Source organism: Lobosporangium transversale (genome assembly GCF_002105155.1).
Source record: "Lobosporangium transversale strain NRRL 3116 chromosome Unknown BCR41scaffold_16, whole genome shotgun sequence".
Classification (NCBI taxonomy): Eukaryota; Fungi; Mortierellomycota; class Mortierellomycetes; order Mortierellales; family Mortierellaceae; genus Lobosporangium; species Lobosporangium transversale.
The window spans coordinates 157,461-183,724 of record NW_019028994.1 but is presented as its reverse complement, the minus strand read 5'-3'; the positions used below and the strand labels follow the sequence as shown (position 1 = coordinate 183,724).

The 26,264-nt window shown below is 41.3% G+C and overlaps 8 protein-coding genes and 1 non-coding gene across 9 annotated transcripts; 5 read left to right on the top strand and 4 right to left on the bottom strand.

The window, feature by feature from the left end:
• Nucleotides 1–728: 728 nt before the first annotated feature.
• BCR41DRAFT_321907 (Metallo-dependent phosphatase-like protein) lies at nucleotides 729–2,951 on the bottom strand. The gene is made up of 8 exons (XM_022021455.1): nucleotides 2,879–2,951; nucleotides 2,434–2,725; nucleotides 2,224–2,313; nucleotides 2,044–2,063; nucleotides 1,571–1,860; nucleotides 1,334–1,422; nucleotides 1,101–1,206; nucleotides 729–1,009 (listed from the first exon to the last, which is right to left on the bottom strand). The coding sequence occupies exons 2-8, from the start codon at nucleotides 2,656–2,658 to the stop codon at nucleotides 912–914; spliced, it is 918 nt and encodes a 305-aa protein (XP_021881838.1). The 5' UTR covers nucleotides 2,659–2,725; nucleotides 2,879–2,951; the 3' UTR covers nucleotides 729–911.
• A 1,490-nt stretch (nucleotides 2,952–4,441) lies between these two features.
• BCR41DRAFT_t63 lies at nucleotides 4,442–4,524 on the top strand. Its single transcript has one exon. It is a non-coding gene; the product is annotated as a tRNA-Leu (tRNA).
• A 2,089-nt stretch (nucleotides 4,525–6,613) lies between these two features.
• BCR41DRAFT_380817 (Mycolic acid cyclopropane synthetase-domain-containing protein) lies at nucleotides 6,614–8,771 on the top strand (the record flags this gene model as incomplete). The annotated part of the gene is made up of 2 exons (XM_022027280.1): nucleotides 6,614–7,022; nucleotides 7,752–8,771. Exons 1-2 carry the CDS (start codon nucleotides 6,630–6,632, stop codon nucleotides 8,769–8,771), a joined length of 1,413 nt encoding a protein of 470 aa, XP_021881837.1. The 5' UTR covers nucleotides 6,614–6,629.
• A 197-nt stretch (nucleotides 8,772–8,968) lies between these two features.
• Nucleotides 8,969–11,097, top strand: BCR41DRAFT_380816 (P-loop containing nucleoside triphosphate hydrolase protein). The gene is made up of 5 exons (XM_022027279.1): nucleotides 8,969–9,051; nucleotides 9,421–9,551; nucleotides 9,693–9,777; nucleotides 9,942–10,483; nucleotides 10,680–11,097. The coding sequence occupies exons 1-5, from the start codon at nucleotides 9,018–9,020 to the stop codon at nucleotides 10,962–10,964; spliced, it is 1,077 nt and encodes a 358-aa protein (XP_021881836.1). The 5' UTR covers nucleotides 8,969–9,017; the 3' UTR covers nucleotides 10,965–11,097.
• Nucleotides 11,098–11,154: 57 nt separating this feature from the next.
• On the top strand, nucleotides 11,155–13,509 carry BCR41DRAFT_380815 (biotin-protein ligase). The gene is made up of 2 exons (XM_022027278.1): nucleotides 11,155–12,906; nucleotides 12,998–13,509. The coding sequence occupies exons 1-2, from the start codon at nucleotides 11,217–11,219 to the stop codon at nucleotides 13,414–13,416; spliced, it is 2,109 nt and encodes a 702-aa protein (XP_021881835.1). The 5' UTR covers nucleotides 11,155–11,216; the 3' UTR covers nucleotides 13,417–13,509.
• Nucleotides 13,510–13,869: 360 nt separating this feature from the next.
• On the top strand, nucleotides 13,870–15,541 carry BCR41DRAFT_304857 (DNA glycosylase; the record flags this gene model as incomplete). Its single annotated transcript, XM_022020770.1, has 6 exons — nucleotides 13,870–14,026; nucleotides 14,159–14,441; nucleotides 14,579–14,758; nucleotides 14,882–15,026; nucleotides 15,179–15,335; nucleotides 15,423–15,541. Coding segments are annotated over 6 exons (1,041 nt in total), but the record flags the coding sequence as incomplete, so codon positions are not given.
• A 915-nt stretch (nucleotides 15,542–16,456) lies between these two features.
• On the bottom strand, nucleotides 16,457–19,324 carry BCR41DRAFT_304804 (hypothetical protein; the record flags this gene model as incomplete). The annotated part of the gene is made up of 9 exons (XM_022020769.1): nucleotides 16,457–16,678; nucleotides 16,820–16,892; nucleotides 16,953–17,234; nucleotides 17,329–17,573; nucleotides 17,679–17,800; nucleotides 17,913–18,027; nucleotides 18,122–18,444; nucleotides 18,705–18,837; nucleotides 19,181–19,324. The coding sequence occupies 9 exons, from the start codon at nucleotides 19,322–19,324 to the stop codon at nucleotides 16,457–16,459; spliced, it is 1,659 nt and encodes a 552-aa protein (XP_021881833.1).
• A 1,102-nt stretch (nucleotides 19,325–20,426) lies between these two features.
• BCR41DRAFT_352513 (hypothetical protein) lies at nucleotides 20,427–22,556 on the bottom strand. The gene is made up of 3 exons (XM_022023964.1): nucleotides 21,961–22,556; nucleotides 21,081–21,446; nucleotides 20,427–20,949 (listed from the first exon to the last, which is right to left on the bottom strand). Exons 1-3 carry the CDS (start codon nucleotides 22,493–22,495, stop codon nucleotides 20,507–20,509), a joined length of 1,344 nt encoding a protein of 447 aa, XP_021881832.1. The 5' UTR covers nucleotides 22,496–22,556; the 3' UTR covers nucleotides 20,427–20,506.
• Nucleotides 22,557–23,179: 623 nt separating this feature from the next.
• BCR41DRAFT_352511 (CRAL-TRIO domain-containing protein) lies at nucleotides 23,180–26,244 on the bottom strand. The gene is made up of 7 exons (XM_022023963.1): nucleotides 25,960–26,244; nucleotides 25,750–25,788; nucleotides 24,952–25,209; nucleotides 24,585–24,771; nucleotides 24,316–24,468; nucleotides 23,697–24,180; nucleotides 23,180–23,549 (listed from the first exon to the last, which is right to left on the bottom strand). The coding sequence occupies exons 1-7, from the start codon at nucleotides 26,098–26,100 to the stop codon at nucleotides 23,354–23,356; spliced, it is 1,458 nt and encodes a 485-aa protein (XP_021881831.1). The 5' UTR covers nucleotides 26,101–26,244; the 3' UTR covers nucleotides 23,180–23,353.
• Between the last annotated feature and the right edge of the window lie 20 nt (nucleotides 26,245–26,264).

Here is a 26,264-nt window from a genome sequence, read left to right as displayed (position 1 = left end):
TGAAGTGGCAAAGACGACAACCTTAACTTCTTGTCGAAATTGCGCAAGTTCAGTGTATAGCTTCGGAGCCATAGATATTAAGGAAAGCGGGAGGGAGGTCGACCCAATCAAGGTTGATGAGGCATCACCTCTAGTATCTCTAGTATGGAGAAACTTTGTAGATGAACCATCAATCATTCAGTTCCTAGAGGATCGTGTTCACCTTGGGCCGATATTCAAACAGCAGCTGCATACATACATTTGTAGAACTCTCGAAGGACAGCAGCAAGTGGCGGATAGAGCAGCCAATGCGATGACGATCTTGATGAGTACCGCCTGAAGTGGAGCGCCAGACAAACGGCTCTTAATGCTCGCAACATGTGTATTCAAGGCATAACGGGATTGAGCGAAGCCAACAGGAAGTTGTTGGAGCAATGAGGTACTATAGACGAGTAATCCTTCCTTTGATCATACATGGGCCATCTAAGCGACCCCACTCAAGACTCTCTCGAGACATTTATCATCAAGAGAAAGTAGAAACGACTTTAGAGGCAATGATTTAGAGAGAAGGATACTGTTGACAACAACAACAGTACCAAGTAGATTGATCAAAGATTACCAATTCAAATACAACGTGTTCAGCGGATGTAATTTTGCAATATTATTTCATAAAGTCCTCATGAACAAGGTATATAATAGACAGTAAAAAAGCTTGATTTTTTTTTTTATTTATTTATTTATTTCCCCAGGTAACTCTTTCTTGGCATGGCCATCCTCGGAAAGCATTTTTTATTTTTTCAACTCTTGTTTGTTACATATATATATTCAATCTATTTAACAACCATTTAACAAGCATGGGACGCTCGTATCCTAATTACAATATCTCGTCCTTGTAAAGTAACAGATAAGCAATGCTTTAGTTACTAAAAGCTCTAGCTAGAGAGCTGGCGCTTGCCATCAGGGTAGAGAGCATTCACAGTCTGGGTACCATCGCTATGCTCAAGGATCTCCAATGCAGCCAGGTTTCCGTCTAATAGTATAAGATGGACAAAGGATCTAGTCAGGCCATGGCACAGCATTTATAGGCGATTTAATGGATAATTATTCAAATGTAGCTTTACCATAGTAGTTGGAGATGCCGACATCAATCACAAAGTAAGAGCCCTTGCAAAGGGAGAGAATCTTGCCAGTCTTTTGGACAGTGTGTCCAGAGACGAGACGGTTAACCTAAAAATATACAATTTTACCCATGCATTAATGGCACATCCATCCGTCAACTTAGTATGATCAATCGCTAGTATCACTTCGAAGAAGTGATACAATTGGTGTAAGAAGTAGGTTTGAGGTCACTTACACCTAGGGTCTTCTTGATACTCTCAATGGTTTCGCAAGTAGCAGCTGCGCCATCCTCTTGCTTAGCGAGTTCACGGTTCCAAATAGGACCTACATGTCATGAAACAAGGAAACAAGCGGCAAACGTGAATGGACGGTTGTTATAGATACTTGAATAGAGAGGCATATTTGGTTGCACTATGCGAAAGTGAATAAACCAAACTTGAATTGTATCTACAAATATGAAAGTTCAGCTTACCGTTTGTCTTGAAGATGGGTGCGTCATATTTACCCTTCGACAAAGCGTCATGGGCCTGTTGATTCAGGGTGTCGACACCAAGACGGGCCCAGTCAGGATGCATGTCAGCATGGCTGAAAAGAGTGTGCCCGTGCTGGATGTGGGAGATATTGAAGCTGTTAAAGACGAACTGGCCAAGCCAGCCTGTACGGATGTCCCAAGCTGCCTTTCTTTTGGCCGATCCTCCGAACGAATCAATGTCCTCTTGGGTAACGTAGCGCCAGTCCCCAGCAATGTTCATGAGCTCGTGGCTAAAGCAACATCATTGGATTGGACGTCGATTTGTCATGCATGTTAGTCAAGGGAAGAAAACAAGGAAAAGATTGGGACACAAAATTTAGTAAGGAGCCACTAAGAGCAAATTGCTCTTCGTGTGAACTCGAGTCAATATAAGAGCAGCAAATCAAGTCGCGCGTCAGAGCACCTGCACATACTTTCCGTAGAGATTGACAACCTATCAGATCGCGTATTTTACCATGATGGAACAAATGGTTAGTAAACAAATATTGTTTGGATGTCTTCAGGTACAAGCCTAGTGTATTAGAGCCATCGCGAACAAAGCGCGCGTACGAGAGTAAACAAAGGATAATTGCAATTAGATTAAACTGGGTTACCTCACCGCCGGCATCCTTGGCTTGCTGGCGGAGCTTCTGAAACAGTTGGTAGATTGGGATTGTGCCTGAGCCCCGATCAACTAAGTCGCCCTGAGGAAATGAGTAGTGATATCAATAATGGCATATTGAGGATTAGAAAAACATTATAGAAGTTGCACCTCAGTATTACAGTCTTGGACCAATCTATTGACAAAAGCCAAGATCACTTACTATTTGGACCAAGGTGTCTGATCCTCCAGACCAGTTGTTGCTGCTGTCAATGAGGTTAGCTAGACGAAGAGCATTCAATGTCTGAGGATAATCACTATGGAGATCACCAATAGCCACAATGCGGTTGCTGACAGCACTAGTGACAGGCCTGGCAATAATCTGGTGCAAGTTGGCGGCTTGAAGGCACACAAGCGCCAGGGTAATGAGGGAATTCAATCGCAACATTTTGAATTAAGATGCTCGCGTAAATTATGTTTCTTTTTCTTTTTTTCTTTTTTTTTAGCTTGGGCTGCTGTTTAGAGATATAATGTATTGGATGTAGGATTAGGATTAGGAACAGATTATGAGTGAAGCTTGAGCCAGTGAATGCGTGGAGATTCGCATATGTGAAGATTTGACAAGGTATGGGTGGATAGCAACGAAAAGCTGTTTAATGTATACTTACATGCTAATTTACTTTGCGTGCCTCTTTGAAAGAAAAAGAAGAGGGAAAAGGAATAGTAGGAGTGAGATGCAGGAGCAGGAGCAGGAAGAAGAAAAAGAAAGAAAGACGGGGAATGGTGTGTATATATATTAGAGAAAGTAAACATGTAGAAGCGTGTCGGAATAGTTTTTTTTTTTTTTTTTTTTTTTTTTTTTGCAGTAGCGAGTGCCCATGAGATCATTAGGATTTGTTTGCATCCGCCGTTCCGTCACCATACGACCCATATCCCTTGATCTATAGGAAGTTTCTTATTTGACTTTTTGTGTACAAGGTTCATGTTCTGACATTTTGTATGCTGCTACACAGAGCCACAAGCTTTCTTTCTTTTTTTTTTTTATTTTATTTTTTTTTATAATGATGCCATCTACGATCGTAAGGATTGAGTTGACCGACCTAGGTACCAGAATTCCCCTAATTTGTCTTGAGATTATGACTTGAAGGTGATGCATCAATAGTATGCCTTAGCTGACTCCAACCTGGCCGAACTCTGAGGGCGCATCAAGCAATGACTCCACTGTCCATCGATCCATCACAAATGCTAGTCTTTAAAAAGCGTTTCATCCCAGAAATAAGATGACTCGGGTAGCGAAAGCGTGTTAGAACAGATCCGCATGATTGGCTAGACCCTGAAGCTCTACATATCCGCGCAAGGCAACAAAGCCTTCACATTGGATTAAATTAAAACTCAAAGAGCCAATCATAGGAGAGAATCCATCGACGGGTTTAATCACTAGGATTGGGTTTGCTTTTTTTTTTTTTTTTTTTTTTTTTTTTTCCGTAGACTTGGACTTTATAAATGAGTTGCTCTTTTACAAGGGGCGTAACAAAAGCGGGTGCCAATAATCGCATCAACGTGCTGTCACTGAACGACATCCTTATTCACAAACCACTTCTGGTTTTTTTTTTTTTTTTTTTTTTTTTTAAACCTCCCTTTTTTTCTTAATTATTACTAGAAATGTCTTTGACAAATTTAACCATTAAGGGTCTTTCTCAATCGCCGATAGAGAACGGAGGTGGTGGAGATTAATGACAGTTTCTTCTAGCGTTCGGCCGTTGTTTCAGGGCCCGTTCTGAGCGACACTCAGAGAGATGTTGATCACCTCTAGGCTTTTTTTTTTTTTTTTTTTTTTTTTGATAACAAGGACCCTCAGGGTCATGGGATTTATTTTCTACATTCTATGAACAAAATGCTCCAGAAACTATAGTCAATAAACAGCTATTACTGCACAAACGGCGAAAGCCGCTGCATCCATGATTTCATAAACCCTGACCACCGTGGTTGGTACTCAAAGTCCACCTTTCCGCCGTGGCCTGTTGCGCAGCGCGACAAATTATCCGCTCGCTATCCATAGTCATCAAAAACTTCATTCCACCTAGCCGCTCAATCACGTCCAGTTACTAATCCACCCTTATTATTATCAGGTTGACCAATTTACAACCTAATCCTAAATGTATACACGTGACAGAGCTCATAGATGGTTATACGTTTATATAATTTATCTATTCAAGAGAATTTTGTATAACGGTGGGATGGCCGAGTTGGTCTAAGGCGCCGCACTCAAGTTGCGGTCTCGAGAGAGGCGTGGGTTCAAATCCCACTTCCACCATAAATTCATTTTTTGAATGTTGTGTCCATTGTATTTCCTTTTTTGAAGTCTTGATTACCCTTAGTCTGTAAAAATTGGTCTACTGAATTGGTCTACGAAGGACGACCTATTCACATTGTCATAAGTACCATGGACGAATGTCCCACCCACACCACCCTTTTGGCTCGAGAAGTAGATGTAGATCAGAGTTGCAGGGCAGAGGGATCTTTTATTTAGTTTATTTCTTTATTTCTCGTCGGATTTTCAATGAAGAAAGGTGACACACATACGGACATGGTACCTATGACAATGGTATGAGATACTATTATATATATAATGACAGGGGTCGCGTACAAGAGAATATGAGCGGGGAGGTTTACCAAGAGGTCTTTGATGAAGAGGAGATTACTGAGGATTTTGGCGACATGATTATAGTCGACAGCAGTGAGTGGGATACAGAACTTGATAGAGTAATTAACCAAGAGCACATCGAGGCTGTTATCCTGGAGCCTGAGGTAGTGGACCTTTGTCAAGGTATTGGTAGCGTCTTCAATTTTGAAGAGGAATGCGAGTCTGAGGAGGAGCGTCTTGTTGATAACAGAAAACGCTTCCGAAAAAATTAAAATTTTGAGTTTGTACGTGTTGTTTTTTGTGTTTAAAAATGAAAGTATTTTATTCAATTCAAAAACGTGACGAATATTTATGTCCCTGACTTTCTCTCTTAATCAATTATGGTAAGCAAAAAAAAAAAAACAAAAAAAAGGAGGCTATAGAGGGAGAAGAGGTCGATCATCCAAGAAATATTGTGTCTTTCCAAAGAATAGCTTATTTCTGATTAACATGGGCTCTTTTTTTTTTACTTTTGCTTTCGAGGAAAGAAAAAAAAAAAAAAAAAAAAAAAAGATCGCGTTATGGTTAAAAACTCTTTGCCCTTGTCTCAATCACCCATTTTCAATATGTGAACGCATTAGAGTAGAGTGATTGTATAGAGATTCTATTCTAATTTCTCGTCCTACTACGACTTGCACACAAAAAAAGATGAAGGGGTACAAAAGAAGAGGAAGAGGAATAAGGTGGATCGAATCAATCGTGTCCACTTGATAGAGGAATTGAACCTGGTTTTTGAATATGCCGTCCTTGTTTGTCTAGTCTTTTGGTTTTGTCTCGATTCACCTGCATTCTACTTGAAAAGATTAAAAGAAAATGAAGGTGTCCAGGCATTGACCAGTTAAAAGACGACTTGTCCAAGTTGGGTTTTTGGTTTACCGCTTGTTCCTATGAAGGAGGCGGAAAATAGAAGGTTAACCAGGTGCAATGGCAGCCCAGAATTGGTTGATGAGATGTATTTCATTGAGTACAAATCAATCAGAGTTTAGTCCAGAGACTGTTGACCGGAACTAGACTCTTGTCTCTCTTTTCTGTCTTTCTTTTCTGTCTCCTTTTTTGCATTCTTCTAACTTTTCTTCTCTCCTTTTCTTCTTTTCTTTTCTCTTTTTCTTTTCTTTTCTTTTTTTTTTTATACTTCATCTTTGTCACAACCCATCTTCAGTTCTTACAAGGTATGTACTCTAGCACGTGTGCTGCATGTCAACAGTCGATTATCACGAAAAAAAGGATTTATTACCTTCTGTTGTCTTGTTCATTCCTCCTTTTTTTGAGTCCCACCCAACGATCGATCTGTCAGCGTGAAGGAAAACAGAGACCTGTGTTAATCTTGAGCTGGTTACACATCAAAAAAAAAAAAAAAAAAAAAAAAAAAAGAAAGTGATCATCAGCATAAGGAAGCACTTTATCATCAAGGACGCGTTATAGGGTGTTCCAGTTTGAATGGATCCAAAGGTTGCGCGTTTCAACATGTGATAAATGGCGTATAGTTGCATTCCTTGCTGCAGATGTGGGTTTCATTCAAAGGAGGGTTATTAAGAGGCATAAGAGATGAGATGGATCTATTCAACAAATGCATTCTGTATAAATCAATTGGTTCGGAAGACATGAAAAGGAGTTTGTCTTTTTTCCTGTCCTCACCACTTCTTTTTTCTTTTCTTTTCTTTTCTTTTTTTTTTTTTTTTTTTTTTTTTTTTGTGACAATCTTCATCTCATTTCTCATCTGAAAAAAAAAAAAAAAGATGTCGCTCCCCGTCAAGCCTGGCGCAAGCTGGAAAAAGACCAACTACCCCAATATCAAGAACGCAGATTACCCTGTCGAGGTCGCTGGCAATGAGTCATTCAACAACCTTTATCTTGCTGGAACAATTTTCGGAGTTCCCTTCGTCCTCGTCACGATCCTAAAGTTGCCTTTCTGGACTTATCCTATTTTGACCATTCTCCTTGCGTTGCCCATCTTTGCCACCTACTTTGTGTATGGATCCAAGTATGCTCTTCCCTTCAACAACCGCGTACAAACCCCTGGCAAGAAGGTTGAGGACTACTTGACCATTATCGACCCCGCTTTCCAGAAGTACAAGGGCAGGAACAGAATTCCCATGGAGACCTTCTTCGAGGCTTACTTTGACGGCAAGGTAAAAGAAAAAAAAAAAAAAAAAAAAGTATTTTCATCCTTTCCTCTTACATTCTCTATTCGTTATGATTTTCTTTTTCTTGAGATTTCACAACGTGGCGATGCGCTGAGGGGAACGTGCCATTGGTAAAAAAGCGCGCGGGCTTGCTCTTATTTTATTTTTGTGTTCCTGAAATTTCTTGTCGTGCTTCCAAGCGATGGCCTTTGTTGTTATTTATTCTTATTGAGATAGAGGGCTTTCATACTGTCACTACTGCTCTGGCCATAGCTTTGCTCACTGCAATCATCATAAGTAGAGTGAGGGAGAAGACTTCAAGTCTTACTGAGCAGGAAATGCAATTGTAGCGATCTTAGTTTTAGTGTTTACTGTCAATCGCTTATTCAAATATTGCAGGAATCAGACAGAGTTTTCTTAGCTCTGTTTTTGTTTCGGTCGGTGTTTTATGCTGTGTGAGAAAGAAGTTCGTGTAGGACTGTGTTCTTTTCGCTTCGCTTCCCCTTCCCTTCCCCTTCCCTTCTCTTTTTCTTTTCGTTCACACGCCCATGACAAAAAAGTCTGAACCGGATCATCGACAAACTGAAAATACCGGTTTAGACTAGTCTAATGAGGCAGCTGAGGAAAACCTTGTGCTCTTCAGACCCATGCACGTATTCCCTGTTACATGTACACATAGCTGTAGGACTTTTTTGTTGTTATTTCTAACATCCCTTAATGACTTTTTTTCAATAGATCGACATTAACATGGACTGTCTCGAATTGTTCGAGAACCGCCACGATTGGGCTGTGTTCAAAATGACTGCTGGCCAGGCCAAATTCTTTGTCACCCAATGGATCCCTGAGGTCATCTGGCACTCAAAGAAGCAAGATGAGGATCAGGTCCGTGATCACTACGATAGAGGTGACGATTTCTATGCTGCTTTCCTTGGTCCTCGCATGGTCTACACCTCCGGCATCATGTCTGATGTTAACAAGAAGGAAACTCTCGAAGAACTGCAGGACAACAAGATGAAGCTCGTTTGCGAGAAGATGCAGCTCAAGAAGGGTGAACGCCATCTCGATATCGGATGCGGCTGGGGTACTCTCACTGCTTATGCTGCCAAGAACTATGGAACTGACTCGACTGGAATCACCCTCGCACGCAAACAGGCTGAATTCGGAAATAATCGCATCAAGGAGTTTGGTGTCCCTGAAACTCAAGCCCGCATCAAGTGCGTGGACTACCGTGATATCCCCAACGAAAAATGGGACAAGATTACCTGTCTTGAAATGGCTGAGCACGTCGGTATTCGCAGATTCAACGAGTTTTTGCTTCAGGTCAGAGAAATGCTCCACGATGATGGTCTCTTCTTCGTTCAGATCGCCGGTCTTCGTGCTACCTGGCAATACGAGGACTTTATCTGGGGTCTTTTTATGGCCAAGTATGTTTTCCCTGGTGCCGATGCATCCATGCCCTTGTACTGGGTTATCAAACAACTTGAGTGCTCTGGTTTCGAGATCAACAACATTGACACTATCGGAGTCCATTACTCTGCTACTATCTACCGCTGGTACCTCAACTGGATGTCTAACCAGGAGTCTATCACTGCCACTTATGGCAAGAGGTGGTTCCGCACCTGGGAGATCTTCCTTGCTTGGTCCACCATCATCGCTCGCCAGGGATCCTCCACCGCCTTCCAGATCGTTGCCCACAAGAATCTCAACGCCTTTGACCGCGCTGGTGTTCAGAGCAAGAACCGCTTCAGCGTTTAAACACGGTTTTTGTTCCCTTGGTTGTGTTGTGCAGCGATCGATTGTACATACACTTGTTTTTATTATTTGTCAATAAAAAAGGCACTTGTTCATCTTTTTATTCCTTCCTTCATCATTGCTGTTGCTGTCACGTGTAAATGACCCAAATTGGCTAAAAAATAAGAAGGGTCTTTGTCTCATTCTGCTCATTCTGCTCATTCTGTTCACATTCTTTGCATCGTTCCTTACTTCCTTCTAAAAATTGTGATGCAGCCTCAAACTAAAAAATACCTTGCAGACCGTAAGTGATTCATAAATGTTTGCTATTCAGGACAGCGACCCCATTTAGTTATAAACATAAACATGTCCGATCAGCATTTGGAACGGACAACGCATCCGCAGGAATCAAACTTGTTTATGCGCAAGCGCTTGCAGTCGAAGTGTTTTAACTCTAGTTTGTTAAATGCATCACTTTTTTTTTTTTTTTTACCATTCTGGATTCCTCTGAGTTTGGGTAAAAAAGCGCCCATAGTTGAATTCAACTATTGGCAAAACCCTAAAATATCAATAAAACTCTAGGATCCTAAGTCTATCGTTATGCCACTTTGAGAAGAAAATCCCCCCCCCCCCCCCACAAATCTAATTATGTCTCCTTCTTGAACCTATTTAGTGGCACTGTTTGCCTTGTCGCAGGCTGCGTTTTACTATGCGTTCAAGTACATTATATCATCCATGGATCCACTGAAGACAAAGAAGAAGGATGCGCATGAAAAGAGTGCCAAGGTCCTGGATCGGCTCGGGGTATGAAGATCCTTTTTCTACAGTTCAGTTTACGAATACTATTATGGTCTGAGCAAAAAATCAAAAAGAAAATCTTTTGGTACTTACTATCTTTCATTTTCATGTATTCTTATTTCCACCATTTCGCCGTAAACCAACAAGCACCGCGATATTAAACTTAATGAGTATGAACAAGTGATTGCTTCAGAAGTGATCCATCCAGAGGACATCAAGGTCGATTTTGATCGTAAGTAGTGCACTGTGGTTTTAATGTAGGGATGAAAGGGAATGACTTACGTCTGTGGGGAGTTGCATCAACACAGTTTAGGGTAACCTTTAGTGTAACCTCGCCTCTCCCTTATTAATATTTGTTCCTGCTTTACTGCTTTTACTTGATCTTTACTTTTATAGAGATTGGTGGATTGGATCCGATTATCCGTTCTCTACGCGAGAGTGTTATTTTGCCCCTGAATCACCCTGCGTTGTTCACAAGCGCTTCTGGATTGTTGGGCGCACCTAAAGGAGTATTGTTGTATGGACCTCCGGGATGTGGCAAGACCATGCTGGCCAAGGCTCTCGCCAAGGAATCAGGTGCAACATTTATTAATATGCACGTTTCAACTTTGACTGACAAGTGGTTTGGAGAATCCAACAAACTTGTTGCAGCCTTGTTCTCTCTTGCACACAAGATGCAACCAGCCATTATCTTTATAGATGAAATCGACTCTTTCTTGAGAGAACGCAGGAGTAACGATCATGAAATCACGAGCATGATGAAAGCCGAGTTTATGAGCATGTGGGATGGTCTTACAACTGGCGAGGACACTAGGATCATTGTTCTGGGAGCTACCAACCGTCCAAACGATATTGACTCTGCTATTCTCAGGAGAATGCCAAAACGGTTTGCGATTAAATTGCCTTCAGACGAGCAGCGCATGAACATTTTAAAGTTGGTAAGCATTTCTTGATGCGTCTCTCTTTTTTTTTTTTTTTTTTTTTTTTTTTAAAAAAAAAAAGAGAGAGAGAGAAAAGAAAGGAAAAAAGTAAAATGATTCGTATTATTGGTTATCGGATCAGGTTCATTAAGAGTTGTCCAAGTTAGGCTTACTGATCTTTTTATACTTTGTAATGTTTATTATTGCTTTTTAGATGCTTTCTTCGACTAAACTCGATCCAAGCTTTGACTTCAAAAAGCTGGTACAGAAGACAGCTGGGTTTTCAGGAAGCGATTTGAAGGAAGCTTGCAGGAATGCATCCATGCTGCCCCTGCGCGAGTATCTGCGTTCAAAGGGGTCAGATACGAAAGGGGCTCTTGAGGGAGTAGTCTTGGATCGGGATGAAGTGCGCCCATTGCGTCTGTCAGACTTCTTCCAGCATGATGCCACCGAGGAATCATCATCGCATGTCATTTTGGAACAGGAGTCTGTTGACTAAACCAAAGGACAAGCAACAGATGAAAAAAAAAAAATTTAAAGATTTATAGAAGTTGAACAAAAGATAAAGTGTCGAGCATATAATTTTCTGTACGATATTTGATCCATAAACGAGCAATGTGGTAGTTTTTTACAGGCAGTCACTAGCAACATCCCCATTGAATTCCTTTTTTTTTTTTTTTTTTTTTTTTCCACTCATTCTTGGTCGCCCAGTTTAATCTTACAAAAACATCTGTTGCAATCAGAATTCAACATGAATGTCCTGGTCTACTCTGGCGAGGGTACCTCGCGTATATCACTTGCTCATACAGTTCGCTCACTGCGCAGTCTTGTTGGGCAGCATTACGACGTTATGAAGATCGATGCCAAAGGTTTGCTGACCGAGCCTTGGGAAGAGTCCACAGCACTGCTAGTTATCCCGGGAGGACGCGATATCCCCTATACCAAGGATCTCAATGGTGCTATCAACCAAAAGATCCAGGCATATGTACAGGGTGGTGGACGATTCTGTGGAATCTGTGCGGGAGCATACTTTGCATCTGATCATATCGTTTTTCAGGTCGGTACTCCTATTGAGGTCCAAGGGGAACGGGAGCTCAAGTTCTTTGCGGGCGAGTGTCGCGGAGTGGTGGTTCCTGGGTTCGTCTACGACTCGGAACAAGGAGCCAAAGCGGTAGAAATTCAATTGGACAGAGAATTGCTTGCAACTCACAAGTTGGGATTTAGCAGTACGCGAGTATATTTTAATGGAGGAGGTTGTTTTTTGGACGCCGAAAAGTATCCCGGAACACAAGTATTAGCAAGATACAGTGGGAGAAACGGAGAGGAAAGCCATGGAGTGAATGCACCTGCAATAATTATCTGTCAAGTTGGGAATGGCCTGGCGCTGCTGACTGGTGTTCACCTAGAGTATGATCCCGCTCACCTGGATTCAGGTAATCCCGAGTATGGACCATTGCCTAATGTAGTAACCTGTTTACTTGAAAGCGAGAGAGAACGTACCTCGCTGCTGAGGAGTCTACTTACCAAGCTTGGGCTGAAGTTAACGCATCCAGATGCCGCGGATACATCATCGTCAATGGCCGAACAAGTCGATACGAGCGCTAATGGTGTATTGCCTCCTGGTGCCATCCAGGGGATCCCAGATCTGTCATCGTTGTATCTGGCCTCAATCAACTCAAATTATACAGCAGATTTGACTAAAATATTGAAAGGGTTAGCTACACCTGAAGGATTGATTAAAGAGCCCAATGACACCTTTCAATTGATTGCTTCTCCACAGCATACAGTTCCTGTTCATACACCAACCCTCTCAGAGGCAACAGAAGGCGAGAGTGAAGAGAAGATCATTAAGAACCTTGTTCTCTGCCCAGAGCAGCCACCTGCGCCTTCCTTGACGCCCTATTTCAACATGGACAACTATTTTAAGCATCTGCATTCAGTTCGTGGGCAAAATAAAATGAGTAGTTTCAATAATTTCAAATTTGGCAACTCGCTCCTGTATGGCCAAGTTGTCACGTCTACACAGACCATGCTGGACAAGAATTTCGCGCTCTGCCAACGCTTGCCCGATGGATTTGTGTGTAATGCCACGACGCAGATAGCAGGGCGAGGACGCGGCCGTAATTCTTGGATTTCGCCACCAGGATGTCTGCAGTTTTCGATGGTGTTAAGACATCCTGTACAGGCACGTCATGCCTCTGCGGTCTTTGTGCAATATCTGGTCGCTTTAGCCGTTGTGGAAAGTGTATGCTCATTGCCCGGATATGAGGGTGTTCCATTGAAGCTCAAGTGGCCTAATGATATTTATGCAGAGGCGCCCTTAGAAGAGAACGAACAAGAGCAGCAGCAACAGCAACAGGGTGTCCTCCCCAAGATGGTCAAGATTGGAGGAGTTCTTGTTAACTCAAACTTTAGTGGATCTGAATTTTTACTAGTCATTGGTAAGAAGGGATAAAGTCGATTAGCAGATACATGACCAAGCTCAATGGACGTTACTTCAAACCACTAATCATCCTTTTCGCATTATTCTAGGATGTGGGGTCAATACAACCAATCCGAACCCAACGACTTCAATAAATCATCTGATTCGATATCATAATAGGGTGACAGGCAAGAATTTAGCACTATTCACACAAGAATCGCTGTTGGCCAATATCCTTGTGAAGTTGGAGGAGATGTATAATTTGTTCCTGCATGGCAATGGGACGGGTTTCGCACAGCTAGAAGAGCTGTATTACAAGCGGTGGTTACACTCGAATGCGTTTGTGACCCTGACAACAATGACACCTCATCAACGAGTGCGAATCCAAGGTATCTCATTGGATTATGGGTTGTTGAGGACAATTGCTGTAGATGATCAGGGTAGAGATATTCCAAACGAAGAACATAGACTTCAGCCTGATGGCAATTCGTTTGATATGCTGAAAGGGCTTATCTCCACCAAAGCATAGAGAAGGCATTAGATAAAAAAAAATGTTTCAGACGTTGCTTTACCAAATTTGGAAACAAAGAAATTAGTGGCGCAATAAAAACCCTCTCCTGAGAAATCTTGCTAAAAGACAATGTTGGAATTTAAGAATCAGACATCATTTAAAGCCGAAATGAGGCCCGCAAGAAAAGCAGCTACTAAAGCAGCGCTCGCTATCAAGACTGAGGCGGAGGACAGCAATCAGGTTGAAGATATTAGCAACAACGATAGTAACAAGAAGAGCAAGGGTCATAATGCATTTGCAGAGATAATGTCTAGCCGATCACGGACAATGCCAGCACCAACAATAGCATCAACAGCAGCATCAACAACAGCAACGCCAACGCCAAAAACGCGGAAGAAAACCACCTCTACTTTTACATCACCGGCAGTTTCTTCTTCTTCTTCTGCAGTGATCTCGGACCATATCTCCGACATGGAAGATCTAGTAACGGATGCTGCTCGGGTCCGTCTTTCTAATGGGAAACATTCTTTCAAGTATCATCGCTTTTTGGGAAATGAATCTCGGAAACGAGTTCATGATGATATCTTAGCCTGGTATGACATTTATCATCGGAAATTACCTTGGCGGCGTGATTTCTGGACCCCTAAAACATTAGAGCCAACAGAAGCATCAGAAAACAAAACAGTCACCACCACAGCCACCACAACTACCGCAGCATCAACACCAACACTACCGGCAGCAGCAGCGGCAGTAGCGGCAGAAATGGAAGCTTTATCTATGCAAGAATATGAAAAGCAACATCCTGGTCAACGCGCATATGAGGTTTGGGTGTCGGAGATCATGTGCCAGCAGACTCAAGTCGCCACTGTGATTCCATATTATAATACATGGATGGAGAAATGGCCTACTATACATGATTTGGCTGCTGCAGACCTTGAGGATGTTAATAAGGTTTGGACAGGGCTGGGGTATTACTCTCGTGCTTCACGCCTGCATTCTGGAGCACAGAAGGTCGTCAAAGAGTTCAACGGTGTACTACCAAGGTATTGATTTTATATCAAAAAGAGACAGAATGAAAGAAAGAAAGAAAGAAAGGAAAGAGGTTGATTGCTTTTATGATTAAAGGGTTATGGTTTGACTGTTATGATGTTGACACACAATATATATAAAACACATATAGGGACCCTGTGGTACTAGAGAAGGAAATCCCAGGGATCGGGAGGTATACTGCAGGCGCAATCGCATCGCATGCATACAATGTACCAGCAGAGCTCGTGGATGGTAATGTGATACGTGTGCTATCACGGCTACGTGCCATTGGAGGAGATGTAAAGAGCCCTAAGGTTATTGATCTTCACTGGTAAGTAGACTGTTTATATACTTTCTCCTCATATTTAGATCGATAAAAGAGGAAGAAGAAGGAAAAAAAGAAATCGAGATTTTTTTTTTTTATTTTTTTATTTTTTTAATTTTTAATATCAAGGCAAATCGCCAAGGAATTAGTGCATCAAGATCGTCCGGGATGTTTTAATCAAGGACTAATGGAGCTTGGTGCTGTAATCTGTACGCCACAGAACCCTCAATGCGGTAAATGTCCTGTGCGGACAAGTTGTAGGGCTTATGCGGAGGTAATTCATTTTTGATAAAGCAAGGGCGCCTAAGAACTGCAGAGATAATAAAAGGAAAAAGAAAAAGAAAAAGGAAACTATATCTTTATATCTTACTGTTTTAGATGCTGGACTTGAAGAAGAATCGTCAGGAAACTATCGGCGCGTCTCAGAAACGTCAGATAGAGGAAGAAGATGGAGCCATCGTCGGAAAAGACGATAGCGATGAATGTACATTATGTTTGCCTGCGGCTGATGTAGAGAGCAAAGATCAAGGAATAGTGACACAATATCCACGAAAAGCCATCAAGAAAGCCCCGAGAGATGAAGGTAACACAGATGATTGAGGATGAAGAAAAAAAAACCCCCCATATTGTCTCCTTTATTAAATGAAAGTGCTTTTTTTCAATCTTGTAGAGTGTGCAGTGTCTATTTTGGAACGTGTGCGCAGCCTTGAGTCGGGAGAGTCTATATCAGAATTTTTGTTGGTCAAACGGCCTGATAAGGGCCTTCTGGCTGGGATGTGGGAGTTCCCAACCGTAGAGCAAGATCAATTACAACTGGATCATGGGGCCAACAACAGTAGTAAAAGCAAGGATCCCTCGGATACATCAATACTTTCCACTTACAAACAACGCTCCGAATCTAGTCACAAGTATTTGATCGAGACACTTCAACAACGATGGATCGAGGATCATACAGACAAAGAGATTCAAAGGCGTGATCTTGGGAGCGTTCAACATCTGTTTTCTCATATTAGAAAAGTATATCACGTAGAATGGATCTTGATTCACATGCAAACTCATGTCCTGGTCCAGAGCTCTGATGCAGAAAAAAGCAAAGGGACCAAAAACATAGAGTCGAGTAGCAAAGGCAGAGGCAACAGTGGTGGCAAGAAAAGTAATAATGACAGTAGTCCCATCAACGTCACCACCAATCTTGAGACAGCATGGTTGACAGCAGAGGAGTTGGCCACAGCAGCAATCCCCACAGGAATTAATAAAACTTTCCAGCTCCTTCAAAAATATAAGGTCTCTACAAATATCAGTGACCAAGTTGAGGATAATTCTGTCACTAGCCATGGGTCCAAGCGTAGGAAGCCAACAGCAGGGCTCGACAAGAACAAAAAGGTCAAGAAAGAGGAAGTCAGTCTAACCAGCATTTCAAGGTTTTTCAAGGCGGCTCCCAAATCATGACGATAACCCATCATTAATAACAATAGTGTTTCAAGTTTTCGAAAATGATGCTATTTTGAGCCTTTTTTTAATGTTATACACAAAGTATTCCGTTTACAAATGGTATTTTGGTGAAAAATATGTGAATGGTCTGTGCAAGGATGAATGAATGGTTATTTCAGATCAAATGGTGGAATGGGATAAGGTTGAGATAATTGAGAAAGAGTGTTTTCATCTTAGAGAATTATCGCTTGGTTCATCTCATGGAGTGTGGGGCTAGTTGAACCCATTGACTTCCATAGGTAGATCATGCACAGTTGGTGAGAGCGCCTTCCAATTATCGTACAGACTTTGGCAGGTCTTCATTTGACCATGAACAAATGCCTGATACATTGTTGCGATCTGTGCGTGGCACTTATGATAATACGTGATCTCCATCCAAAGTGTGTGCTGTAACAAAATTGCTCTTTGGTTTTGGATCTCAAGCTCAGCGCGATCCTAAAATGATACAGTAATAATGATAACGATGATAATAGTAATTATCATAATAAAAGTATGCTTAATAAAAATGGAAAAGCACTACAGCAATAATAGTGATGGCCAGGCAAAAAAAAAAAAAAAAGTATTAAATCAACTTACAGAGTTGATGTTGTTGGTAACCCTTTCGATTTGTGCGTCGTACAGTCCCACAGAATCACCTACAGCTGATGGGCTTCCAGAGCCCGAGTTAGGAGTAGCTGCTGCGGCAGTTTCAGCCGAGTTCTTTAATGACTTGAGCTTGTTTTCGTTTGAGGCAATCCTCTTCCTCAAAACCTCTGAAAGACTACCCTCTTTTGAATAGTCCCGCCGCTGTAGCAATTCTTGGACAGAGACCAGCAAGTCACGATGTCTCTTCAGATTTTCTACCATTCCACGCTGTGTAGCATGTGCCTGTTCCTCCAACAGCCCAGATGTTTGACTAAAATGAGAACCAATCTTGTTGTAGCCTTGACTTAATTGCCCACAATTATAACAATCATCAATATGACATTTCCTCTCACAATCCGCTAACGCACTGCAATTAGTAAAAAGAGCCAATGTCAATATTTGATTATATTGGTATATCGCTTATTGACAAAGTCAAAAACATTACAGGCCAATGGGCTTACTTCAGAGCAAGACTGAGCCGGGTATAGTCGGCCGCATTGGCCTCCGTTCTCTTTTGAATACGGTCAAACACATGTACCATGCTGCGGTAGTATTCTATTGAAGCAGGTAGCCGCTTCTTGATGGTTTCTAGTTCCAGATCCAATGCCAGAGGGATTTGCTCTGCGAGTGCTGGAGAGATAGGGAGTCGTGTCGTAAACTCGTCCTCTGTTGAAATCACCACTTCCTTCCTCCATAATGCCAATTCCTATTTGTTTAAAAGAGGCGTTTAGAATAAAAGTCAAAGATTCAATTCGACGTAATGTTTCATCACAGTATGAGTGTGTTCAGTCTATTCCCTATCATTACATACCACCGGCTCTGTCAAGAAGGACACAACAAGTGGGTCATTCCTCAGGACTGGATGTCTGACTAGTGCGTTCATAAATCTCGTGAGCCCACGTAGTCTCCGCTCCAAGAAGGCCTCATCAGCTACTGTCCACAATTTATAGATGCATTGAAGTTTCCCGACCGATGTTTAGTATCTGTAATTCTGCTTGTATAACCAGTGACATATGCTATCGAGGGCTGAAGTTTATCGATTTACCTCCTAATCTCTTAGGTGGGAGATTGGGCAAAATCCTGAATGGGAATCTCTTGGACAGGACTTCTAGCATCCACCAAAAATCGCTGTACCGTCTTACGACCGTCGTTTGGCGGTTCTACATTGAAGCCAAGCAGTAATAATGAGGTCAACGGGGGAATTCATGGGCACACACTCCAAACCAATATCTCCATTTATCCATGCAAGCTAACCTTCGATTCGACAATATAATTGGTGTGCCTGAATAGAAATATGCCTTCTTTTTCTGGTGCAAAGCTAATCCTAATAGTATCAACATTCAAGAACCATTGGTACATTTCCTTCCTTGTCACTTCTGGATCTAATGTGGTTTGAGGTTCAGGTTCAAGCGAATGAAGTGGAGGTGAGGCTAGATAAGATGGTGCTGGCGGGTATCCTCCATTACCCTTTGGAGATATGGAGACAAAAGACATATTTCTCCAAGGATCTGCCACATTAGTTCCGACATGAATTGGACGATGGTGTCGGGGTAATGATGATGATGTTGCATAGATATCTGTATCATTATTGTGCCCAAAATCAATGAGTTCCAGTCCTGGCAAATGAGGGATCGGCAAGTCTTGGGGCGTTAAGGTGAAAAATAGTTGAACAAGAAAGATGGGCAAAAGTCAGATGGAAAACATAGAAAGAAAAAACTTGACAAGGCAAGGACATCACTTGGCTTGCACATGAATCTCCATTTTTCCTTTTGCTTTCTTGCATGCCTGTCTCTTTTTTTTTTTTTTTTTTTTTTTTTTTTTGAGTGGTCCTGTTTACCTTCCCGGTGCATCGCCAAGTTCTCGATGGTAAGGTCCATGTTTTTCTGAGCCATGGCTACTAAGGCCAGTGTAACACTGCATTCTCCTTTTGTGATTCTTGATCGCGTGGGTGCGACCACAATATTCATGATCTAAGTTCAGCAAGACCGAGCAACAGCATATCCAAGGAATGAGGTTAAATAATGGAAATATTTCCACGCATAGCAATGTATTGTACCTTTTTTTTTTTTTTTTTTTTTTTTTTTTTTTCCTCATCTACGGAATATCCACGGGAATATTTCTTTCCTTTATTTTTTCTCCCATTCTCTTACTTTTATAAGCTGTCGTCACTTGTCCTCTTTCATCTCTTTCGCATGAAAATCATGCCGATTTGTTCCTGTTTGCATTTTTTTAAAAGTCCTCGACCTATTATTTTGCTTCCTCTCACTCTTCTCTTTTTTTTTTTTTTTTTTTTTTTTTTTTTGTGTTAATTACCTTGTCAATAGTGGCATGAGGAAGACCACTGACGCTTAGAATCTTATTCAACGCCGACATTGTAATCTTCCCGCCCTCGGGCTGGGCCAGATCAAACGCTGTGGTGTAGATTCCTGGAAGAGGAAGTCCCGCTAATGCAGTCATCACATTTTTTTAATCCCCATTTGAAAGGACCATCATCCCATTGTATCACAATTTTTTTGGGGGGGGGAAGAATGTTATAAAAACCATTCGCAAGTATTTTATGAAATGATAAATATTTGATGTGCGGTAATGCAATTACAAACATGAATTAGACAGACAGGACGCAGACAGGGCACAGACAGGACAGCATCGACCGCAATGATAAAAAAAATAAAAAAAAAAAGGTGGAAAAGGCAGACAGAGTTTAAATAAAGAGCTTGAAGATTAAAAGCATGGCAACTAAAGCAAGTAAAAGAATAAACAAATTTATTTTTACAGAGAACAGTGCTGACGTCCAATGGCTCGAATCCTCTAGGCGCTGTCGAGCCCCAGGGGTCGTTGACTTCGAATACAGGCGACGTAAAAGAGGCCGCCATGATATCACTTGGCTGCTGGACGCTATTCATTTTTTTTTTTTTTTTTATTTTAAATTTTTTTTTTTTTTTTTTTTTTTTTGAAGGTTTCTCTTTTGAGCTTTGTTTGAATGTTGAATGCAAATGTGTGTTTAAGCAGAGAAGGAAGTGAATGAGAAATGACAAGATGGAGGTCGTAAGGGAGGTTTAGAGAAATAAAACAAATTCAATTTATGAAAAAGAGAAAAGGAGAGAAAAAGGAGGAAAGGAGAAGGGGGAAGGAGGAGAAAGAAGGAGAAAAAGAAGCTTTTTTACGCGCGCGCATTGAGCACTTGTGAAAAAGAAAAAGAAAAAGAAAAAGAAAAAGCTGCTTATGCGACCAATTGGGCTCATAGACTCTTCAACAATTTTTTTTTTTTTTTTTTTGCAGTGGCATCGCACCCACTTCTCCTTCCCTCTTTCTCCTTCCTTCTCGTCTTTCTTTGAATCCACCTAAAGTTGTGGAGTTGTTTATTTGTTGTCGTATCCCATGCTCAGTGTTTGTGGCGCACGAATGGTGCAAGGTTACACCGTGCGCACGTGCAGTAGCATCCATCCCACACGATTAAGATTAGTTCAGTTAGCTCTTTAAATAAATTTCGGATCCAAGCCAAGTCAAAGGTCAATCCTTCTACATGTATATTCTACACGCGTCTTTTTTTTTTTTTTCTTTTTTTTTAACTTTTTTAATTGATGATAAATTGGTTATTGTCTATCTACATGGAAAATGAAAACTATTCAAAACGAATGCTTAATGCTGATCAGGGTAGTGCTCCTCCAACCATCTTTCAGAGTCAAGAGCAGCCATGCATCCAGTTCCAGCACTGGTAACAGCCTGGCGATAACGCTTGTCTTGAACATCTCCTGCAGCAAAGACACCAGGAATGTTGGTCAAGGTCGAACCAGGAATAGTCTTGATGTAGCCATCCTCATCCAAATCCAACTGGCCCTTGAAGAGAGAGGTGGCAGGGATATGACCAATAGCATAGAACAAACCGTTAGCATCCATTGTGCGGGTCTCTTTGGTGACAGTGTCCTGGAGGACAAGTGACTTGAGAAGTTTGCCATCGCCCTTGGCCTCAACGGGGACAGTGTTGAACAAAACAGTAACCTTGGGGTGACTCAACAGACGATTGGCCATGACCTTGGAAGCACGAAGCTTATCGCGACGGACAAGAACATAGACATGAGATGCTGTTTTCAAAGAGGGGATAAAAAGTGATAAAAGTGATGTTCGTCAGTAAGATCAAAAGGAGCTTGTTTTAGCTCATCACATGTCAGGAGAAAAAAAAAAAAAAAAAGTTGAGTGCGGTGAGTATACATACCATACTTGGTCAAATAGACGGCCTCCTCAGCAGCAGAATCACCACCACCAACAACAGCAAGAGGCTTGTTTCTGAAGATGGGGACAGCACCATCACAGACAGCGCAGGCGGAGATGCCAGCCTGCCAGTAGGTCTCCTCACCAGGCAAGTTCATACGCTTAGCAGAGGCACCAGTGGCAATGATAACAGAGTTAGCAGTGTCAGTAGGATGCTCACTTCCCTCTTGACCCTCACGCCAGAGCTTGAAGGGTTGAGAAGTCAAGTCAACCTTGCCGATGGTCTCAGTGTGGATGACAGTGCCGAAGCGAATAGACTGCTCGCGGAACTTGTCCATCATCTCACCACCCATAATACCCTCAGGGAAACCTAATTGTTATATAATAGGATAGATAAATACAAATGGTTATCAGATTAATTATACAAATTCCAACATTATCTATTACTACACAATGATACTGTTGTACACACTAGAAATATATTTGTCCAATCCATTTCATATTCCGCGTGCACGCTCTTTAGTAACGACCCGGTTTTTATCCATTAAAGCTTTATTTTTGTTCCTTACTGTTCCATTCAGCCCCCTGCCTTATCGCCCGTCTAACCATTCAGTTTGATTCCTCAACAATGACCACTTTTAACTCTCTCTTCCTTTTTCATTGCATGCCATCTTCTTAAAGTTCTGTTAAAATATGTAAAAAAAAAAGTGAGCCAGACTGGTTACACTTTCCACGCTTATCCCCATCCCAATCCCGATCAATCCCGATCCCAGCGGTCAAAAGGGGAAAGTGTAATTTCGTCATTGACCCAACTGCTCAAAAAAGAAAAGAAAAAAAAATCCAAATCCAAAACCAAAACCAAATAAATAATTAATAAGACATACCAGGGTAGTTCTCAACATCAGTGGTGGTAGTAAGCTGTCCACCAGGGGCAAAGCCATTGGCCATCATTCCCTCAAACATGACAGGCTTGAGGTTAGCACGAGCAAGGTACACAGCAGCAGTGTGTCCAGCAGGACCCGATCCAATGATCACGACCTTGGAGTGGTGAGGTTCCTGAGCAACTGGTGGCATGGTCGAGAAATGTCTTGTATCTGTAGGCGACGAAGAAGAGGCAATGGAAGCAGTAGTTAGAATCGCGGAAGCAGATGCGATAATGGCTGAAGTTGAAGAGGAAGACATTCTTCTTTTTTTATCTTTATGATCAGTAGAAGGGTCAGTGGAGGTGGAAGTAACAGTAGTAGAGTCGCGGTTAGGTTCTTCTTTTGCTGCTGCGCTGTGAATCACAGATGGGATCGCACCAAAAGTGGCAGCACCACCACTGTATGGCAAGCGATTCCATGGTGTGGAAAGAAGTCTGGTGCGTCCAGAGACTGCAGCCAGTCGAATGCGAGACAGCGCAGAGGTTGCGAAGGACATGATCAAAATGAATGATGAAAGTTTGGAACCAAATGGAAAGAGAAATACAAAAAAAAAAAAATAAGAGGCGAAATAAATAATAAAATAAAATAAAACAAATAAAGTAAAGTAACAAGAGAAGATCTACAAAGTCGTCGTAAAGGGATTCACAAACAAGTGTTGCCAGAATGAATGAGAGCGCAGCAATGAGTATTTCTGTAAAAGGGAGGCATAGCTTACATTAAAATAGAATGAGAGTAAGGAAGTAGAGTAAAGAGGTTTAGAGCAAGAATGAAAAAGATGGAAAGAGAGTGGGTGAATAACGTCTTTTTATATTTTTTTTTTACTCAGCCAGCCAGTCAACATGGATCATGATCCCCATCAATAAGTCTGTCGGGCTATGTATTTCTTTCTGTCCCTTTTGCACGTGACTGATCGGGGGTTTTTTTTTACAAATTCGACCTGGAACTTGGCGTCATTGCTGAGTAAAAACGGTAAGGCATTGAAATTACTCCAAATGGAAATCAACTATTGCCATAGTCTATCGACGGAGAAAGTAAGAAATTATCGAAACTGCTTAATCTGAGTTCACAACATTTCGCCCAGAAAGACCTGGTAACTGCGCAGTAGTGTTATTCTGTCTCCATGTCAACTTCTACACTTGTATCCATCGGATCAAAACACAACATAATAAAACGTTGAAGTCTCCATTCTTAATAAGCTGGTTATTTCTGTTATGCTCTTAATTTTTTTTACATCTTTTTTGTGATTTACATTGATGCATTCTACCTACTAATCTTAGCTTTAGTGAAGGGAAAAATATTACATTAAGCTGTTTCTTCAAAGGCAGCCACCCTGGAGGAATTCCATTCGCTTTGTTCAAGGCGAATCAGATCCTTGCTCTCCAAGGATACCATCGATTGTGACGCCATACTCCATTTGAACTAGACCTCGAGAACTCTCAGGCTTCCATGACATGACATACAATCCTGCATCCTTTGCTCTGAACTTGACTTCGATCCCCTCTCCACTATCAGGGCACTCTGTAAGCGGGTAGAACTTTGTAGGGACAACACTATTGTATTTCAGAAGGGAAATGTGGCGACGGAACGGAGAGTTAGAATATAGATGAATATTAAAAATATCGATTATTTGACAGGACAATATTAATAGTTAAATACATGTATATATATAAAAGAACAATCAAGCCAAAGAAACTTACATAGTACCACTATCTGCCTGTTCACCAAACATGAACCGCACTACTGTGAAGTGAAATCCATCGCAGGCAGCACGTACTCCTTTACTACGGAATTTGATAATCACCTCTGGTTGCTGTTCTACTTCCTCATCAGCAACTACGATCTCATATTCACATGTATTTCCAGAAGGAATAGTCGACACCATCTGATAAAAGCCATCCTTGGGTTTACCAGGCATCACAATGTCCATGATTGAATTTGCAGATGATATGGACGAGGATCGAGGGCGTACATAGGAAGGTACGGCAAGGAGGTCATTGTTATTTGTAGGGGATGACTTTTCAACAGGCTTGATGTTTTTCAAGATCTCGGAGGGTACACATCCGCCAGGCATATGGCTGCAGGTGCAAGTTCCACCAAGGAAATCAGGCAAATTTTCTTCATCAATATGTTCCAACAATACTTTTTTGTAGTCCTTGCCCAGAATATGAATCTTTTGGATGACTATTAAACAAAAAAAAAAAAAAAAAAAAAAAGAAAGAAAGAAAGAAAGAAATGGAGCAATTAGGTCAATACTAAAAAATAATGCACATCTATCACATGCGATCATTTTTTAAGACCTTCAACATGTGGACTTACCACCAGGATCAAGCCACTTCTTGATCATAGAGTATACTTTGACAAAGACCATGGGACTGTTAACAATGAAAAGCTTCCCAAGACGTTCGGGGTATGCTTTCTGATCCATGTCGGTCAATGATCTCAGCATGTTTAAGCCCTCCATATGCAATTCTAAACGTTTTTGAACAAATTAAAATGGTCAGTAATCAATGAAATTATGTCGATACAAAAGAAAAAAAAAAAAAAAAAAAAAAAAACCATAAAGTAACCATGCTTTTTTCACTTACGGTGGAATCCCATGCCAGTACAGTCGAAAATAACGGTTTCCTTGTCAATGGCTTTGTCATCTGTCCCAAAGCGCTCTTCACACTCTGGCATAATAGTATTGTGGACGAATTCACAGCAACGAATGTGATAGTCTGTTAATTCGGCAGTTGTAACATTCTTGGCCAAACCTTTGACATTGTGTTGACCCTAATCAAGGAGAGGAGAAGAGAAGAAGAAGAAAAAAAGAGCATTCAGTTCAATATGCTCGCTGTGCTTTCGAATGAATTAAATCGATTATTTGTCGTTCAGTTCAGAGCAATGCGCAGTCAAACCCAGCCATGTTTAGAGAATCTAGTTTCGATTGTTAATCTCTGTTATCTTTCTTACCATGCGCTCAATATAGATGGGTCGTCCAGTCTTGTCCCATTTATGAAGACAACTGCCTCCCATATATCTTTGAAGACGGACAGCGTGCTCTGGAACATTAGGTTGACCAGCTTCAACGTTGGCATCGGGAACTGAATGCCAACCACGAACAGCGTACATGACTCCGTTATGATTGTTAGGTCCTGGGATGGGGAGCTCATCCACCTTATTTGTCTTTCGCCATTCCAAGGAAGCAAACAACTGAGCTTTTGCACCGTTCTATGTTGCAAAAGAAAAAAAAAAAAAAAAAAAAGAGGTGAGGAGGTTTGCGGAAAGAGTAAAGGACAAAAAAAACGACAAACCAGGGATGCAATGAGTTAAATATCACAGACAGATAGATCTGTGGTTATTTTCGGTCTATCCCTTTCTGTATTGCATCCTAATTTCGGTTACATTCCGCCATTTTTATATTTTTTTGTCCATTGATCCCTGTCTTCCTTCCCCTTCCCCAGTTCCCCTCATTCTTTGTGTTGTTGTATGTGTTATATACTATTACTTGGGCGAATACTGACACTGCTTGGTGATAAACGTTCTTGATTACAGTTTTATCTGGGTCGAGTCGAACAAATAAAAAAACAAATAAAAAAAGAGCCGGATAATAATAAAACGATGTCCATCGATGTCATCGTTTTATTTTTTGCAATTTATTTTTTTTTCATTATCCGCGCTCTTTTTTAGATGCATAAAGTTCGAGTGTCTCCTTCACTTTTCTCGTCATTGCGTCAATGATACTATCAATTATCTTGGAAGAATACTTACAATATCAAAACCCCTTGCCACAAGGAATCGCATCAATTCCTAATTAAATAATAATAGTAGTAAAGAGAACGATAGATCAGAATCTAATGGGTTGTAGAAACTGAACACGTCGGCCATGCGCGTTTTTTTTTTTTTTTCCAAATTTTGTATGAATGAAATGAAAAAGAATGAGAATGAAAAAAAAAAAAGGTGAAATGAAATGAAACTCACAGCGTCATCAAAGTTGACATTGTCAGGGCCGAGCAAAGCTCGGAAGTTTTTGAGGGCCTCGATCTGCTTGGGTTCCTTGAAGGGATGTTTTGAGTGTACAGATGCTGAAGAGGCAATTGTAGACGAGTCGGCGGTCTGCATGTTGTTTTTTTGTTCTTTGATTTTGTAAATGAGAGATGGTGATAAAAGAGTTGAAAGAAGATAAAGAAGGTGAGGAAGAGAAGAAGGGAAGAGAGGAAGAGAGAAAGAGATAGAGAGAAGAAAGTGATTTAAAGAGAGAGAGGGTGATCAGAGTGAGGTGATCA